Source organism: Dermochelys coriacea, chromosome 5, assembly GCF_009764565.3.
Source record: "Dermochelys coriacea isolate rDerCor1 chromosome 5, rDerCor1.pri.v4, whole genome shotgun sequence".
Lineage (NCBI taxonomy): Eukaryota > Metazoa > Chordata > Testudines > Dermochelyidae > Dermochelys > Dermochelys coriacea.
In genome coordinates, this window is record NC_050072.1 from 112,148,641 (window position 1) to 112,166,472 (window position 17,832).

Below are 17,832 nucleotides of genomic sequence, written 5' to 3' on the forward strand. Positions count from 1 at the left end.
AGTCACTAAGACAAACAAGTTTGTTTACATTTGCAGGAGATAATACTGCCCACTTCTTGTTTACAATGTCACCTGAAAGTGAGAACAAGTGTTTGCATGGCACTGTTTTAGCTGGCATCACAGGATATTTATGTGCCAGATGCAATAAAGATTCATTTGTCCCGTCATGCTTCAACCACCATTCCAGAGGACATGCATCCGTCCTGATGACGATTTTGCTCAATAATGATCCAAAGCAGTGTGGCCCGACGCATGTTCATTTTCATCATCTGAGTCAGATGCCACCAGCAGAAGGTTGATCTTTTTTTCTTTTTTTTTTTTTTTTTTTGGTGGTTCGGGTTCTGTAGTTTCTGCATCGGAGTGTTGCTCTTTTAAGACTTCCGAAAGCATGTTCCACACCTCGTCCCTCTCAAATTTTGGAAGGCACTTCAGATTCTTAAACCTTGGGTAGAGTGCTGTAGCTATCTTCAGAAATCTCACATTGGTACCATCTTTGTGTTTTGTCATATCTGCATTGAAATTATTCTTAAAATGAACAACATGTGCTGAGTCATCAAGACTACTATAACCTGAAATATGTGGCAGAATGTGGATAAAACAGAGCCAGAGACATACAATTCTCCTCCAAGGAGTTCAGTCTAAAATTATTTAATGCATTATTGTTTGAACGAGTGTCATCAGCATGGAAGCATGACTTCTGGAATGGTAGCCAAAGCATGAAGGGGCATACAAATGTTTAACATATCTGGCACGTAAATACCTTGCAATGCTGGCTACACAAGTGCCATGCGAACGCCTGTTCTCACTTCCAGGTGACATTGTAAATAAGAAGTGGGCAGCATTATCTCCCTTAAATGTAAACAAACTTGTTTCTCCTAGCAATTTGCTGAACAAGAAGTAGGACCGAGTGGACTTGTAGGCTCTAAAGTTTTACATTGTTTTGTTTGACTGCAAGTATGTAACAAAAAAAAATGTACATTTGTAAATTGCACTTTTACGATAGAGATTGCACTACAGTATTTGTATGAGGTGAATTGAAAAATACTATTTCTTTTGTTTGTCATTTTTACAGTGCAAATATTTGTAATAAGAATAACATAAAGTGAGCATTGTACACTTTGTATTCTGTGTTGCAGATGCAATCAATATATTTGAAAATGTAGAAAACATCCAAACATATTTAACATATTTCAGTTGGTATTCTGTTGTTTAACAGTGCAATTAAAATGGCAATTAATTGCAATTAATTTTTTTATCATGATTAATTTTTTGAGTTAATCACGTGAGTTATTTGCGATTAATTGACTACCCTAATAATTATGACTACACACATATCCTGTTAAGGATTTGGGATCTTAAACTGTTCCTTCATTTGCCAATATGGCTGATTTATCATGGCTTTTTTAACACTCAAAAGAATGTTATTTTGATCCATTGATGCCTAATGGAAAACACTGAATAACATTATACCTAGAGTCAATTCTGTTTCCATGTCAGACCATTCCTCTGTTGCTTTTCTCTGGTTTTGTATTGCTAGAAACATTTTCAAGGAAACAAAATCTTTTTCTGGTAAAGGTTGGATGCTCCTGTTGCTTACGGTTCATTGGCCAAGCGAAGCGAGGCCTTATGCTCAACTTGATGGGATTTCTCTCTCTGTAATGCGATAACTTCTGAAAATCACATCAATTCAATCCCAAAATTTCACGGCCTGTCTAGGTGTCAGTGGGCTGAATCCCATTGATTTTGGTGAAAACTGTAAAACCAGAAAAGCCAGATTTCTACGAGTCTAATTGTTATTATTATATAGGCTCTGGATACAGGAAGTGACCTCACAGAGCCCTATGGCAGGGGAGCAGAGTCACTTTGGATATAGGGGTGAGGTAGTAACCTCTGGGTTTAGGGTAAGGGTTAGATGAGAGGTTAGGGGCCAGAGATTCAGCTGGAGGTTAAGATTAAGGTTCAAGAGAGTTCCTTTTGCCCGCTGTACCAAATGTGAATTCTGTGGTTTTGATTTTAGTGGGAGTCAGGCTGCTGGAAGCCTCTCACCACTCTATACTCTGCCATACACCCCCCTCCCCAGCTGAGTGTTCCATTAGTTTGAGCTCCTTCTATTTCTTTCTGGATATGTAGCCCATCTTACTTTCCAATTCATGTGGTCCTCCAGCTTTCATCCCCTGCCTCTAGACTGCTTCCCTCCTGAAATCTATACATCTCCTGTGATATCCAATGTGACACCTCTCAGTCAGGGGCCACGACCCAACTGCCAAAATTCTCCTGTGAAATCTGGCTTCATCCACCATTCCTCCTACTTGTCACAGTTTGATATTTTCCCTAACCCCCACGACTCTCATCAGCTGCATTTCTTTCTCTGCTCCTACTGATGTGTGTCATTCCCTAGCCCATCACCCAGGTGCTGGGGGCTCTCTTTCTCCTGGACATGCGGCTGCCTCTCGTAACACACTGGCAGAGTGAGTTGCCTCCAAAAACATGAAGGGTAAAAGATTGAATCAAAAACTTAAAATTGATTACAACACTGTGCTGAGCACATTGAGTGCAAATAGCTATCGTTGGATTTATGGAGTGGACTTATTGATCCAAATCCTGAGATACTCAATTTCTACTCAATTCTTATTCTTCCAGTTGAAGTCCAGTGAGAGTCCCAATAGCTCATGGAAATCAATGGGAGTTTGCCTGAATAAGGACAATTATTTGAACATATGATGGTGTGGTGACTTTGGTCTTTTGGAACAGGCACAGTGGATGTATGTGATTAACTCCCCTTGGATAGCAATATATATATATATATATAAATCTGAAAAACATGCTCTTATAAGCATTTCCAGGTTGATGTCCTGTCGCTAATGATAAATCAAAATATAGATAGTCAGCCTTCTCTATCCCTTTTAAGTGGGTTCCAGGAACAATTGCGTTTCTGGTATTCCCTTGCAGCTTGTCTTCATTGGTACTGTGCTGCCCATGAGTCAAATGGGTGTGGTGAATGTAACAGAAAAAGTGCAAAGACATAGGGTCTCCATACACTTAGGCTGTGTCTACACTACTGCCAGCTCAACACTCCAGGGATCAATTTAGTGGGTCTAATGAAGACCCACTAAATCGATGGCAGAATGCTCTCCAGTCGACCCCAGTACTCCACCCGGAACGAAAAGAGTAAGTTAAGGAACTTAAAAGTAAGTTTGTCTCCCGTTGACCCAGCATGGTGTAGACACCGCAGTAAGTTGGCCTAAGCTACATCAAATCCAGCTTCTTTATTCATGTAGCTGGAGTTGTGTAACTTATATCGACTTACCACGGTAGTGTAGATGTAACCACAGTCCGAGAATGTTCAGCAGATCCTTTAGGCCAGTGGTACTTGGGAATGAAATTTCCCCCTCTTTCTTACACACACTGTTAACCCAAACCCTGTTCGAAAAAGCTTTGTTTATTTCTTCCCCTTCCAACACACCCTCTCCTGGCTTCTTTCCCCAGGAAGGGGTAATCCCCTTCTGGATGTGTGTGCTCTTATAGTTGTTTTAACAAGCTTTTCTTTGTGAATCTTTGATTCTAAGAATGTGCAAGAGGCCCACTTCTCACACAAGTGTTCATGTTCACATGTAGTATGTAAACCCATATAACTGGGTATTATGCTTCGCTCTAATGAAGGTCAAGCTCAACACACAGATCAGGAAACTCAGTAACATTCTGCTCCCATTTATCATTTTAAAAATTTTCTGGTGTAAACCTCACGTTTTCAGGATCAAGTGACATGCCAGACCCAGAAACTTTGGAATCCTAGGCATGCTTTAACCACGTTAACATTTTTCACTTTATATAATAGATCACTGTAGTTCATTTCCATTAAGATCAATCCCACAGACTTTACTCAGGTAAAACACCCATTTGAGCTTCACTACACCACAACATTTTTTACTTACATTCATCCTATCTTAGAGGTTATAAAACTATACATCATTCTCTACATTTTACGGTATGTTTGTATTTACCACCATGCACATCTTTTTTTTTTAATTAATTAAAAAATATCCAGTTTCAGGTTAAACTTACTGACCCATTTTTCAAGAGCTTTTGCTTTTATCACCAACCTGCTTTTAATTTTTACTTTCTTTTTAAAATGTTAAACCAAGATCAATAGAACCTCCTAGGATAACATTTTTAATGGCAAAAGAAAGTTCCCAGGCAGGGAAGGATAAGCAGCAGCATTGAAATAAGTAACGAGCCAACATTTCCTGTTCTAATTTAGCATTTTCTGTAGCACCAGAAAAGAGCCTGTACAATGTATTAAAAACAATACTTTACACGTAACTACACACACAAGAGTCTATACTCCTCTTGAGGTGCACGGTGCTATGTACAATACTCCCATTAATGTTAATGGGAATTACAAGCCTGCACTGAGCAGGGAAATTTTCCTCAAGTATCTCTGTTTACTGCCTGTCTGATCTATTCGCTCACAGTTTTAGACTTAATGGGTAAATTCCCAAAGCCCAGCACAATGGCTGAACCTTCAAAAATGTATTGTGCACACATTCCCCACCCATGCAATTTTCGGGTATGCCACTTGCTTGGGGCTTTGAAAATATAGCTTACTGTTACATGCAGTAGTTATACTGCTCATTTCAGTTATGGAACTCTAAAATATACATTTATTTGAACTTACAGTTAGATGGATACTTATTTAAATTCTCTTATTTCTCTTTCTGCAGACGGTGTTTAAAGCTGTGTGTACACTGCCCCGCAATTTGAACTAAAGTGCTCACCAAAGTGCTGCACTGTAAATCCCCCACATGGGTGAAAACTAAAATGTACGTAGTTTGCAATAACATAATCCTGTTTGAAGAAGACTACGTTAATGCAAAATAGGTACCTTTTAGTTCGCCTTTACAGTGTCCACACATGGGGGAGAGGTGCAGGATTTTGGTGTGTTCTGTAATTCACACCCACAACAGTCCAAATTACAGGGCATTGTAGACAAGCACTAAATTAACCAGCACTGATCCTGAGCCAGATCTTCCCAAGCAGATCTGCATGCAGAGGGGGCCTTGTGTGTGCAAATCTCCCTCTTATTGCACAGAACAGAGGGAATGCCACCTTGATGGTACTAACCCCGTTTCCCACTGTCCCGAATCAATGCTCCATCTCTGGTATTACATATGGCTCGATGTTTGGGGCTGCTACATTCCCCAACAGAGACTAGGGACTTGCATATGGAAATCTGACCAACTGGGAATGGTTGTCTCCATGTCTTCTATTTAGCAGCTGCAGTGGGTAGTGGAGCAACAGCCAGTCTTGCAGCACGACTGCTTTTCTCATCATGGAAGGGTTTGTTTGTTTGCAAATCCCCCAAATCAAAAGGATTGGGAGGAACCATAGTCTCAAAAATCTCATACCCCAAACAAACCCAGCAGAGGAGTACAGTTCAAAAAAAAACTCCACAAGATTAACCATGTAGAGTTTTACTTCCTTCCTACTTACCTCTCTTACTGACGGTCCCATGCAAGGGAAAATCTTGTTCTGTTAGCGACAAAGTACCTACTTGTACCCTGAAGAGCATATATTAATAAAGAATAAATATAGTCATGTGAAAAAATAGCAGTTTTGAATGCATTTTCAAAGGTAAAGAGTTCTGATAAATGTGAAAATAGGAGTGTTCTTTTGTATAGCATGATAGATATGAAATGTTGATTAATAACGTTAATCAAAAAACGTATACAGTAAATGCTTTTATTTAAACAAATTCATTATTGGTTATACCTCAGATAATATTTAATCCATTATATTTATGTTTTAATAAGTACTTTTTCAATTTAGAATGCAAATAATGAAATCACTAAACACTCAACCACCATTAAGTCTCTGAAAAATGAAGCCGAGGAAAAAGAAGAAAGGATGCGGGAACTACAGGAAAAGTATGTTCTCTTCCTCTATCTATTGTATTTGGTGCCACCCAGTGGAAGATATGCAATTATTCCAAGATTAATCATTTCAGATCCAGACTTTCTGAGAGAGACCTCTTTCTCTCTCTCTCTTTTTGATAAATCTTGCAAACTGTTCAGGCTTTTCAGAAAATCAGAACAGTACACACTAAGATTGCATTTTGTATAAATTGATGAGTGATTAGCTGGCTACAATTTGTGCACTGTAATAAGAATATCTAAAGTCAGAATTCAGACCCTAGAGTGGACTTAGTTGTCCTTGATGTAAATCTAAATGAATGCCTCAGCAGTGCTAAAAGCAATCTTTCAAATACAGTAATTCTTTGCCTTGGGGCTAGGAGACATGTCAAGGTTTAGATGCTTAAACTGGATTAAATATCCAGTCTTTTATTTGTAAAAAGTGCAAAAGGACAGTTGTGTTTGTTTATATTTGAATTGATTAAGATTTATTTTAACTTCGGAATTCATGTATATTGATTTTGACATATACTACTGAGATCCCACCCCCACAGCTTCACACTGTAAAAGTAGCTGAAGTACTGGTCTTCAGTTATATTTAGGATATATATTTGCACATTTATGAACTTGTCTGATCAAAGATTTTTTTAAAAAAAAAACAATCCAACCATCCCCAATTTTTTATTTTAGAGAATCGGTATAATTTTCCTTATTGATACAATTTGCTCACTTCAAATATAGAAGATTATTTAAAAATACTTTAATAGTGTATATTTTCTAGTGGTAAATGCCTTAAGAAAAAAAATAAAGAATCCTTCTACTGTTGTGTATAGATTTAAATTAAAAATGTTGGTATGGTTTATTATATTGTTTGTATATTACACATACTACATTTGCTTCGCCCAAAAGTAATCACCCAAATAACACTAGTGTATCAATACAAATGTGAAAAAAGATCAAAGGAATATACTGTACTATGGTTTCCTTGCTGATTTCATATGGTATTGACATGATATCAGCAATGTTTTATGTATCAACATACTGCTACCATTATTTTGATTTTATACGGAAAAAACAGTCCAGCTGTATGAACATATTCAGAAAATATTCAATGTTTACATTTAAAATATTAATTTGTACTCTATCTGGAGAAGCATTGCGTGAGGCATACATTTCTGCATCATAAAATTTCGAAGATGTCACATGAAGAGTGAGTTTGATTTTTCAAGAGGCTTCTGTTAAAATACTGCTTAATTATTTGATAAGATTTTGCAGTTTTGTAAAAGAAATTAGTGTGGTTTTTCAGATGCTACACACTGATGCAATTTTCCTTTATTACAGTGTATTATTGAGTTTCAGAAATGGAAATGTTTTCCCCTTTTTTAAAAGAATTTCACCAACATAATGATTGGAAAGTATCTATCACATAATAGTAACGGTTTTTTTCTTAATTCATTAAAGTTTCTCATTGTTTTTCTGAACAGCTGCTTCTCTTTTATAAATATGCACTAAAATATTATTGGTTTTGCTTTCATCTTAATACAATATAACACAGTACAAAACACTGTCAAACTGTAAACCACAATAAAGTGGAACCTTTGAATTAATAGGACTAGGACTACTAGTTAAAAGATTAAATATACTATGCTGTGCTTCAGGAATAAAATAAATTGCAACTATTTACACCACCGTTTTTTTTGGAAACTAATCAAAAGCTATATGAAAAATACTTAACATACATAAATTCATTTTAATTGTTTAAAGTAACCATCTTCTAACTGGTTTCAGAGTAGCAGCCGTGTTAGTCTGTATTCGCAAAAAGAAAAGGAGTACTTGTGGCACCTTAGAGACTAACAAATTTATTAGAGCATAAGCTTTCGTGAGCTACAGCTCTGAGCTGCATCTTCTAACTGTATTTCTTAATAGTGTGAATACTCTGACTTTTTCACCTTATTTCAAGGATTTCTCGAATGGAAAGGGACATAAATATGAAAAGACATTTGATAGAAGACTTAAGATCTCGTCTGAAAGCAAACCAGGAAATTGAGAAAACCTTTAATGAAACATTAGAAAGTTTTGAGAAAAAGGTACCTCTTGTTTGTTGTTAATATTTATACCAAAAATAAACTGCTTTTGATTTGCAAAAGTTATTCCAACCAACTATACAAATAGCACCACAATTTTAAGCATACAATACATTTAGTTAAACTTATTGCAGTTCTATCTCTTTTGGGTTTATATGAATTTGGTACATAATGGTTGCATTGATTAATTGTATAATTCATCATAGTTCAATGTATATACATAGAAAATGTAACTAAATAATGAGAATATATTTGCTGTATGTAGCCTTGATGGAATGTCTGACATTTTACAACATTATAAAATACATTGGAGATCAAACAAGCATAGTTCTATACACAAAATGTATTGACATATATTTTTTACATACTTTAGTTAAATTCTTTAGTATTTTAAACAATATAAATTCCTGCTTGTAGTGCAGTATTATCAGTAATTCAAAATTCAGGTTTTATCACTTCATATGTTGTTTATATATTAATCAAAACTTACAGGTTTTTTCCTAAATATCTAAAGGCATTTCATGAAAGTTGGAAGATCTTAGATATAATAGGACAGTCTTTTTATTATATCCATACAGTGCATTATCCCTGACAAAGAGAGCAGACTAGTGGGTCTAGATGAGGTTATACAGTGTATGACCCCAAAATAGAAATAAACAATTTGCCGAGCAAGACGTACTTTTATTCTCTTAGAAAGCGAGTGCTGACTGCACGGCTCATGCAGTAGTCTGTGCTTGCAGTCATTAAGCATTGTCAGCTCCAGAGAGAGCTGCTCTCTTACCCCCAATGCCGGAGATTAGGTGTCATTAAAGAATCCTCAACTGGAGAGAGAGGGATAAAGTGAGGAAAGAGCAAGCTAAATACCTGGTTTTGTTTTTCGAGAAAATAGTTTAGAGCTCAGTGTAACACTTTGCTCTAATGCATTGCTCTTAGAGCATTTTCAGCATCCCCTATTTCAGCTTCAGCAGGGTCAGAGCCCATTATTTCTATTGTTATTTGTAGAGGATGAAACTGAAAAATATACATTATCTTCTATTGAAGATCAGAGAAATTCACCAATACTGTATATTATCTGTAGGACTGTGTGATTAATGCAATCTGCCATCAGAGTAAAGTGATTTTCTAGGAATATTCTTTTGTTTCTATTTAGCCTAAATCACTACTCACTACATATGACAAAGTTATAATGAGTTATCCAGAAGACTATGCATGCTATCACATTGTAGACAATTACCATTTTCTCAACTAAGTTTTAATTAGCATATGCTTTTTCCCCCCTGTGATTAGAAATATTTGAAACTATGGCTTAGCTCGTTGTATTAATGAAACATGTCTAAAAGCTACAATCCAGCAAGTAAACTTAAGAGCTTTTTTTATTCACGTATCATACCTGTCTAGACTTTCACTCTGTATGCAACCATTTTATATAAAATAATCTATGGGTGGGTCAGTAACAGCTGCCTATTAAATGCTGGAAATTCTACCAAGTTTTTAGCCTAAATACCAGTTTATGCAGTAAAAACAAAAATAAGTATGCTTGTGATTTTGGTTCATGTTTATAGGTTTTCTGTCTAAATAATAAAATTGCTTGTGGTTTTACTTCAGGTAGAGACATTGACTGAAGACTGTTCAAACAAGAAAACATCAATTGATTCACTAAAGCAAAGGCTTAATGTAGCTACAAAAGAGAAATCACAGTATGAACAGATGTATCGCAAGGCTAAAGATGAGTTGGGGAAAAAGGTATATTATTAGAGTGTTGCTGGTTAATGCAGAATAATTTTATTGCCCCCTTTTCCTTGACTTTTTCATGCACAGTATTATTTTTTAAAAATGAAAAGTTGCAAGGTCAGCAACTTAATTTTTTTTAAATACTTATAGAAGAATATAAAACAGAATAATAGTAACATCTCTCTGTATAAGATTGTATTTAGTTTGGCTTGAAGCTATATTACCTTATTATTACTGAAAATTCAGTTCCTATAACATATGGATGTAATGTATAAAGATTCCTGTGAAATTAAATGTTATGTATTGTAAATGGAATGTCCCATAACGTTAACTAATGATGTGTATTTTCAGAGTAAAATTACATCACAACTGTCTCCCAGTACCAATTCTATTTTCATGTTTCTGTACTTCAGGATCTCAAGCTTACCAATCTAGAAGGTAAAATGATTGAAGCTGAATGTGCCATGACTGAACTTGAGACTACTGCATCTCAGCAACTCCATAGCTTGGCAAAGCAAAGTGGGCAGGCACTGGAAGTAGTGCAGAAGAAAATGCTGCTGGCCAATGACAAAGTGGAAGAATTCATAACATTTGTGAAGGTTGGAATTTTGTTTTTCTTTTGATTGATCATGTGACCAGATACTGCTACAAGCAGAAGCTATGCAAGTGTTCTTTTGGGCACCATACTTTGGCATGTCAGCAGGTCCAGAGTGGGAGGAAATCAATGACAGACAAGTCATCAGCTCTGAGTACAAGCTCCCACTAGTTGTAAGGCTAACCTTTGTCTGTGACTGACTGTGCTGTCTATCCAAGAGAAAAAATGTTCTTGTGGTTCTATTTCAAATGGGTCTAGAATAGGGCTGTCAATTAATCACAGTTAATACATGCTATTAATGCAAAACAAATTAACTAGATTAAAAAAATAGTCAAGATCGATTGCAGTTTTAATTGCACTGTTAAACAATAACAGAATACCAGTTTAAATTTATTATTTTATTTTTGGATATATTTCCGCATTTCAAGTATATTGATTGCAAGTACGACATAGAATACAAAGTGTACAATGCTCACTTTATATTATTATTTTGATAACAAATATTTTCACTGTAAAAAGATAAACAAAAGAAATAGTATTTTTCAATTCACCTCATAAAAGTCCACTCAGTCCTACTTCTTGTTCAGCCAATCGCTAAGACAAACAAGTTTGTTCACATTTACAGGAGATAATACTGCCTGCTTCTTCTTTATGATGTCACCTGAAAGTGAGAACCGGTATTTGCATGGCACCGTTGTAGCTGGCGTTGCAAGGTATTTACGTGCCAGATATGCTAAACAGTGTCATGCCCCTTCATGCTGCAACTTGTTGGCTCTAAAGTTTTACATTAGAGTGCGGTTATGTAAAAAAAATTCTATATTTGTAAGTTGCACTTTCACGATAAAGAGATTGCACGACAGTACTTGTATGAAGTGAATTGAAAAATAACATTTCTTTTGCTTATCTTTTTTATAGTGCAAATATTTGTTTTCAAAAATAATAGTATAAAATGAGCACCGTACACGTTGTATTCTGTGTTGTAATTGAAATCAATACATTTGAAAATGTAGAAAAACATCCAAGAATATTTATAATACATTTAAATTGGTATTCTATTATGGTTTAACAGTGCAATTAAAACTGCGATTAATCACGACTATATTTTTAATCTCATGATTAATTGCGATTATTTTTGTAATCATTTGACAGCCCTAGTCTAGAATAATGAATTTACATCTTTCATGCATTAAAAAAAGTAGTTCACAATCTTTAGCTAGAATAAAGCACCAACTCTGCTGCTTACGCACACACATTTTTATGATTTTTTTGTACATGTGAAATAAGATATCTAGAACAAATTGATGAATTAAACAGTACTAAGTCACCGGGACCAAATGATATTCACCCAAGAGTTTTGGCTAAAATTAAGGAACATCTGCATTAGCACTAATCTATCCATTTCTAGTTTCTTTCTACATATATCCCAGAATATTGGGGTCTGTTTTCACTTATGGTGTAATTCTGAAATAACTTCGGTGAAGACAATGGAATTTCACTGGTATAAAACTAACGGGCGAGTGGAATCAGGCTTAAAAGCTTGTTCCATGTTCCCCTTCTCTCTATATAGAACAATGGTGGGCAGTCCATCAGGGTAATCCTCTGGCAGGCTGCAAGACAGTTTGTTTACATTGACTGTCTGCAGGGACAGCCGCCTGTAGCTCCCATTGGCCATGCCATTCCCAGCCAATGGCAGCTGCGGGAAGCAGTGTAGGCCGCAGGGACAGGCTGGTCGCCACTTCCTGCAGCTCCCATTGGCCAGGAACGGCAAACCATGGCCACTGGGACCTAGAGGCAGCCTTGCCTGCAGATGGTCAAAGTAAACAAACTGCCTCGCGGCCTGCCAGCAGATTACCCTGATGGTCTGCACGTTTCCCACCACTGCTATAGAATCTCTTACATGACTCCAGTTACTTAAAGAGACTTGTATCTTCTAATCACCTTTTGCACGAGTTAATTCCGATTGGGAAATAGAAATTAATTTTAATTGTATCAAGTGAAGACAAGGGTACGCTTCCATCCCTCAAGAGTGAACAGTTGCTGCAAAAATAGAAGATCGGAAAGTAGAGGCTTTTCTGCTTTCATAAGTGGCAGAAGGAGCATGAGGTAGTTAACTTACTCTGTAAAAGAAAACAAGCTACTTCCATATTGTACCCACTGGTGAAGGCTGCCACTTTGTAACCACAGAACCATGTGTATTCATTAACATTTACCTAATTCCCTTGTAATGTAAAAGAATTCAGTTTTTAAGTACATAGTCACTCAAACCTCACCTCAATAAAAGAATGTGTATTCGTATTTCAAATATTTTTTTTGCTGAATCTGCTGCACCTGTCCCTCTTTGTAGATAAATTGCATGGAAATGAAGATGTTGTCTGTAAGACAAATATTGGTGAACACAGAAGTCCTTAGTAGACTGCTTTAGTTAGCTAGTTACTAAATATTTATGAAAGAAAAGTCTTCTGAAACCAAATTTTATCCACAATGCACCACAGTAAACGATACAGCTGAAAATCTTCCACAAGTTTCAGTGGAGTTATATACTGTATCAGGTAAATCATGTAAAATACCTTTTACGGCCTCATACTAGAACCATAAGAAAATGGAGTTAGCACAAGGAAGCAATAGCCGTGCTCTCCCTCTCATAGCACCTCTTTGTTTGAAGTTTGCTCTGCCTCTTCTATTCTCTTCAGATGACTGTCAATTTTCCAGTCTCTTTGTTTTTTTACTTTGGCGTCTGGCCTTCCCTCTTGTCTCAGTACTTAACTCTTGTCACAGGATACTTGTCTCCATATGAATGATTCAGCCAATTGCAGTTATCTCCTGTTTCTTCAAGTTAACCTCTTTCTTTGACGTCTTACTGTGGACCATCACTTTAGCATAATACTTTGGTCACTCATTAAACCTAACTGATTTTTATTAGTGCAAACACCACACTCTGTCTCTGTTGTTAATCTCTTGATCTGTTTTTTTCCTTTTTCTCATCACCATCTTTCTCTTTCTCTCCTTTGTTATTACTTACTTTCTCTTCCTGAGCCACAGCACTGCTCCCATCATATTATCCTTTCAGGACCTCCAGTCCATCTGCCTATTCTCCATCTTTAAGTTTCAGCCACCGTATTCTTCTTCTAATTTCCCCCTTTCTTCTGTTTGCTTCTTCTCTCCACCCTCAGCTCTCCACCCCTTCCCCACCACATTTGATTCCTTTGCTTCTTTCTCCCTCCAACCTACAGCCTTTATCTTCTCTTACTTGTGTTTACTCCTCCTCTCACCCTGCAAGGTGCCTCTAGTAAAAGAGACTGAATTCCTCCAATATTATACAAATTAATTCTTTCTCGTTCTTCAAGTCTATTTTTAAACATTCTAAACAATCCTACTTCTTTGGCAAAATCCTGTGTGTTTACCCCTCCCTTCGTCCCCCATGTCTCTTCTATTTCTTACTCTCTCTCTATAAACCTTTATTGCAAGGGCTTTATTTCAGTTCTAATCCTTCTCAATCTGCCATATTAACAGTCAATCACACCCTTCTCTGCTTGTTTCTCGTACCTTTACATCTGTTCCTTGATAAATCCCTACCTGCTCTATAACCGTTTCTCTCAGGTTTCTCTTTTCAGTTCTCATTCTTTCTTTCTACTTCCTCCTTATTTCTCTTTGTGAGCTTATCTTCTCTCTTAGTTTCATCTAAATCTCTTGTGTATCATATTAACACGTCTTTCCTTCTGCTCCAACTATATCACCAAATCCCGTTGCTTCTTCCTGCAATGCATCTCTAAAACTTCTCTTCTTCATCCCCACTGCTAAAATACTTGGCCTGAAGCAGTCCCTTACATGGCCTCCCTACCTCTCATCTCACCTCCATTCAATATATGCAAAATGTCACCACAAAATAATACTCTTCATCTTGCACTTTGACCTCGCTGCCTTCTTTGAAATACCTACACTTGCTTCCTCTCATATTTTGAAACTTAAAGCTTCTTGTCTTTGCTTTCAAGTCACGCCACATCACTATACCTGCGAACATCTCTTCTCTTCTCTTGCATTTCCTCTCAAACCATCTCTGAAAACCCCATTTGTATTCCTTTTCCACTTCCATCTTCATATTTTTTACCGTGCTGCACTTTATGCTCTCTCCTTGCATGCAAATCAGCCATCTTTTCTTCTTTCATCTCCATTCATGTGAGTCATTCTTGTGTGAAGACTTTCATTGTGTTTTAGCCAACAGGAAAATGTTTACATTTTTCATATTGTACCTCAGAAGCAACCTATAGCAAATTACCCAAACAGAGCACACACAGACTTGACCCTCACTACAGTATATTAATGAAGAAAAGGTTTAATGTTTCCTAGCATTTACTACTGAATTATCAGGCAGGAGTCTAATTAAAGGAATGAGTGGCATATTATGCACTCATAACACCAGTTACCCATTATTTAGATGATATAAATGACAGCACTTAACGTTTGGACTTTCAACATATATATCACTTCATAGATCTTGCATTCTCTATATTTGGTTTAGATTGTAAGCTTTTGGATCAGGGACTGTATCAAAGACTGATAACAAAGAAGTTAAGGGTGATAAGTGCATAATATACCACCCATTGCTTTAATTAGGCCCCTGCCTGGTAATTCAGTAATAAATGTTATGGAATGTTAGAATAATTTCTTCGTGAATATATTGTGGTGAGGTCCAAGTCTGTGTGTGCTATGTTTTACTCATTTGCTATAGTTTTCTTGAGAGGGACAATATGAAAAATTCAAACATTTTCCTATTGACTAAAACAGTGAAAGGCCTCACATAAGAATGACTCACATGAGTGGGTATGAAAATGCAGAAAAGGATCTGAGATTGTAGGAATTGGGGATTAGTGGGGATTAGACTACGTGGCTGGTTGTATTGGGGAGATTCCTGATGTTTGGAAAATGTTGTGGGCCTATTTGGTGATCCCCCTGCCTGGGAAAAAAGCAACACACACTCACACTCCAGTTCATGGACCCTCCCACTCAGGGAACCAGTCTTTTGGAGAAGGAGGAAGTAAGAGAAATCCTTGTCAGGAACACTCAAAATTCTTCAGGAGCAATGTGGGAGAAGAGAAGACTCTACACATTCTCAATGGCACCTTTCTCCTGGTGAAAAAAGAACCAGGACTATTTGTGGCACCTTAGAGACTAACACATTTATTTGGGCATAAGCTTTCGTGGGCTAAAACCCACTTCATCAGATGCATGCAGTGGAAAATACAGTAGGAAGATATATATATACACAGAGAACATGAAAAAATGGGTGTTGCCATACACACTATAACGAGACTAATCAATTAAGGTGGGCTATTATCAACAGGAGAAAAAAAACTTTTGTAGTGATCATCAGGATGGCCCATTTCCAACAGTTGACAAGAAGATGTGAGTAACAGTAGGGGAAAAATTAGCATGTGGAAATAGTTTTTACTTTGTGTAATGACCCATCCACTCCCAGTCTTTGTTCAAGCCTAATTTAATGGCGTCCAGTTTGCAAATTAATTCCAATTCTGCAGTTTCTCATTGGAGTCTGTTTTTGAAGTTTTTTTGGTGGAGCATTGCGACTTTTAGGTCTGTAATTGAGTGACCATGGAGGTTGAAGTGTTCTCCGACTGGTTTTTGAATGTTATAATTCTTGACATCTGATTTGTGTCCATTTATTCTTTTACATAAAAATTGTCCGGCTTGGCCAATGTACATGGCAGAGGAGCATTGCTGGCACATGACGGCATATATCACATTGGTAGATGTGCAGGTGAACGAGCCTCTGATAGCATGGCTGATGTGATTAGGTCCTATGATGATATACCTTGAATAGATATGTGGACAGAGTTGGCAACAGGCTTTGTTGCAAGGATAGGTTCGTGGGTTAGTGTTTTTTTTGTGTGGCGTGTGGTTGCTGGTGAGTATTTGTTTCAGGTTGGGGGGCTGTCTGTAAGCAAAGACTGGCCTGTCTCCCAAGATCTGTGAGAGTGAGGGATAGTCCTTCAGGATAGGTTGTAGATCCTTGATGATGCACAAGAGAGGATTTAGTTGGGGCTGAAGGTGACGGCTAGTGGTGTTCTGTTACTTTCTTTGTTGGGCCTGGTCTGGAGTAGATGACTTCTGCATATTTTTCTGGCTCTGTCAATCTGTTTCTTCACTTCATCAGGTGAGTTTTGTAGTTTTAAGAACACTTGATAGAGATCTTGTAGGTGTTTGTCTCTGTCTGAGGGATTGGAGCAAATGCGGTTGTATCTTAGAGCTTGGCTGTAGACAATGGATCGTCTGGTGTGGTCTGGATGAAAGCTGGGGGCATGTATGTAAGTATAGCGGTCAGTAGATTTCTGATATAGGGTGGTGTTTATGTGACCATCACTTATTGGTTCTGTAGTGTCCAGGAAGTGGATCTCTTGTGTGGACTGGTCCAGGCTGAGGTTGATGGTGGGATGGAAATTGTTGAAATCATGGTGGAATTCCTCAAGGGCTTCTTTTCCATGGGTCCAGATGATGAAGATGTCATCAATGTAGCGCGAGTAGGGGCATTAGGGGACGAGAGCTGAGGAAGCGTTGTTCTAAGTCAGCCATAAAAATGTTGGCATACTGTGGGGCCATGCAGGTACCCATAGCAGTGCCGTTTAACTTGAATTGTCCCTAAATGTGAAATAGTTGTGGGTGAGGACAAAGTCACAAAGTTCAGCTAGCAGGCTTGCCGTGACATCATCAGAGATACTATTCCTGACGACTTGTTTCTTTGCCAAGGCATAGGCTACTGGGCAGTGATCCTCTTCCACCTCCTTCATTCCTGGGTCCAGGATATGAAAAGAACACAGGCCAATAATGGTTGTCTACATTTGATACAGGATGGTACCTAGTACTGCCTGGATGATATATGGCCAATATTTGTCTCATTGAACACAGCTACTCTTCATAGCATTCATCAGATTTACTGTGTGATTTGTTCATCCCTGGTAGGAGTGGACAGTTGAACTTTTCCACTAGCAAGAGGACTTGCACGTTCATCACCCATGTCTGCATCAGAAAGTATTAAATGCAGTGGGGAAGTGCGTGGAATGCAGTGGCTAAAAAATGCTCAGTATTTTAAGTTGGGAATGGACTAGCCTCCATTAAATAAGAGAAGTAGAGATTACTGCACAGACGAAATCCATATAGTTTTAAAAACTCTGCTAGTGTTAGTTTGTCCAAAGATTACTTTATTAGGTTATAGGGACGGCTTAGAAATGAGAATGGTTATTGTACCATTTATGTAAATGAACGCTATCAGTTTTGCTTTGAAAGTGAACACCTTGGACACGGCTATAAGTTGATAGGAAATATGTTCCCAATTGGGAACATTTAAAAGCCAGAAGAAAGCCATCTGGTCCATTAAGCGTGCTCTTAATTGTCATCACTTTATCTAGAAAAAATATCCACTGTGATTCCTTTGTGTCGTGCTGTAGCAGGTGATGGAGTCTGACAATCTGTCTTCTACCTGAATCAACAAAATATGTGGTAAAAG

General features: G+C 37.4%; 1 protein-coding gene across 5 annotated transcripts in view; it reads left to right on the forward strand.

Moving 5' to 3' along the window:
• Positions 1–17,832, forward strand: part of CNTLN (centlein) — a 283,198-nt gene that overhangs the window by 242,181 nt on the left and 23,185 nt on the right. For all 5 annotated transcript variants that reach the window (XM_038402595.2, XM_043515178.1, XM_043515179.1 and 2 more), the window contains 4 exons: positions 5,827–5,924; positions 7,870–7,996; positions 9,599–9,736; positions 10,138–10,323. In XM_038402595.2, the coding sequence (XP_038258523.1) occupies positions 5,827–5,924; positions 7,870–7,996; positions 9,599–9,736; positions 10,138–10,323 (549 nt within the window). The remainder of the gene's footprint in view (positions 1–5,826; positions 5,925–7,869; positions 7,997–9,598; positions 9,737–10,137; positions 10,324–17,832) is intronic.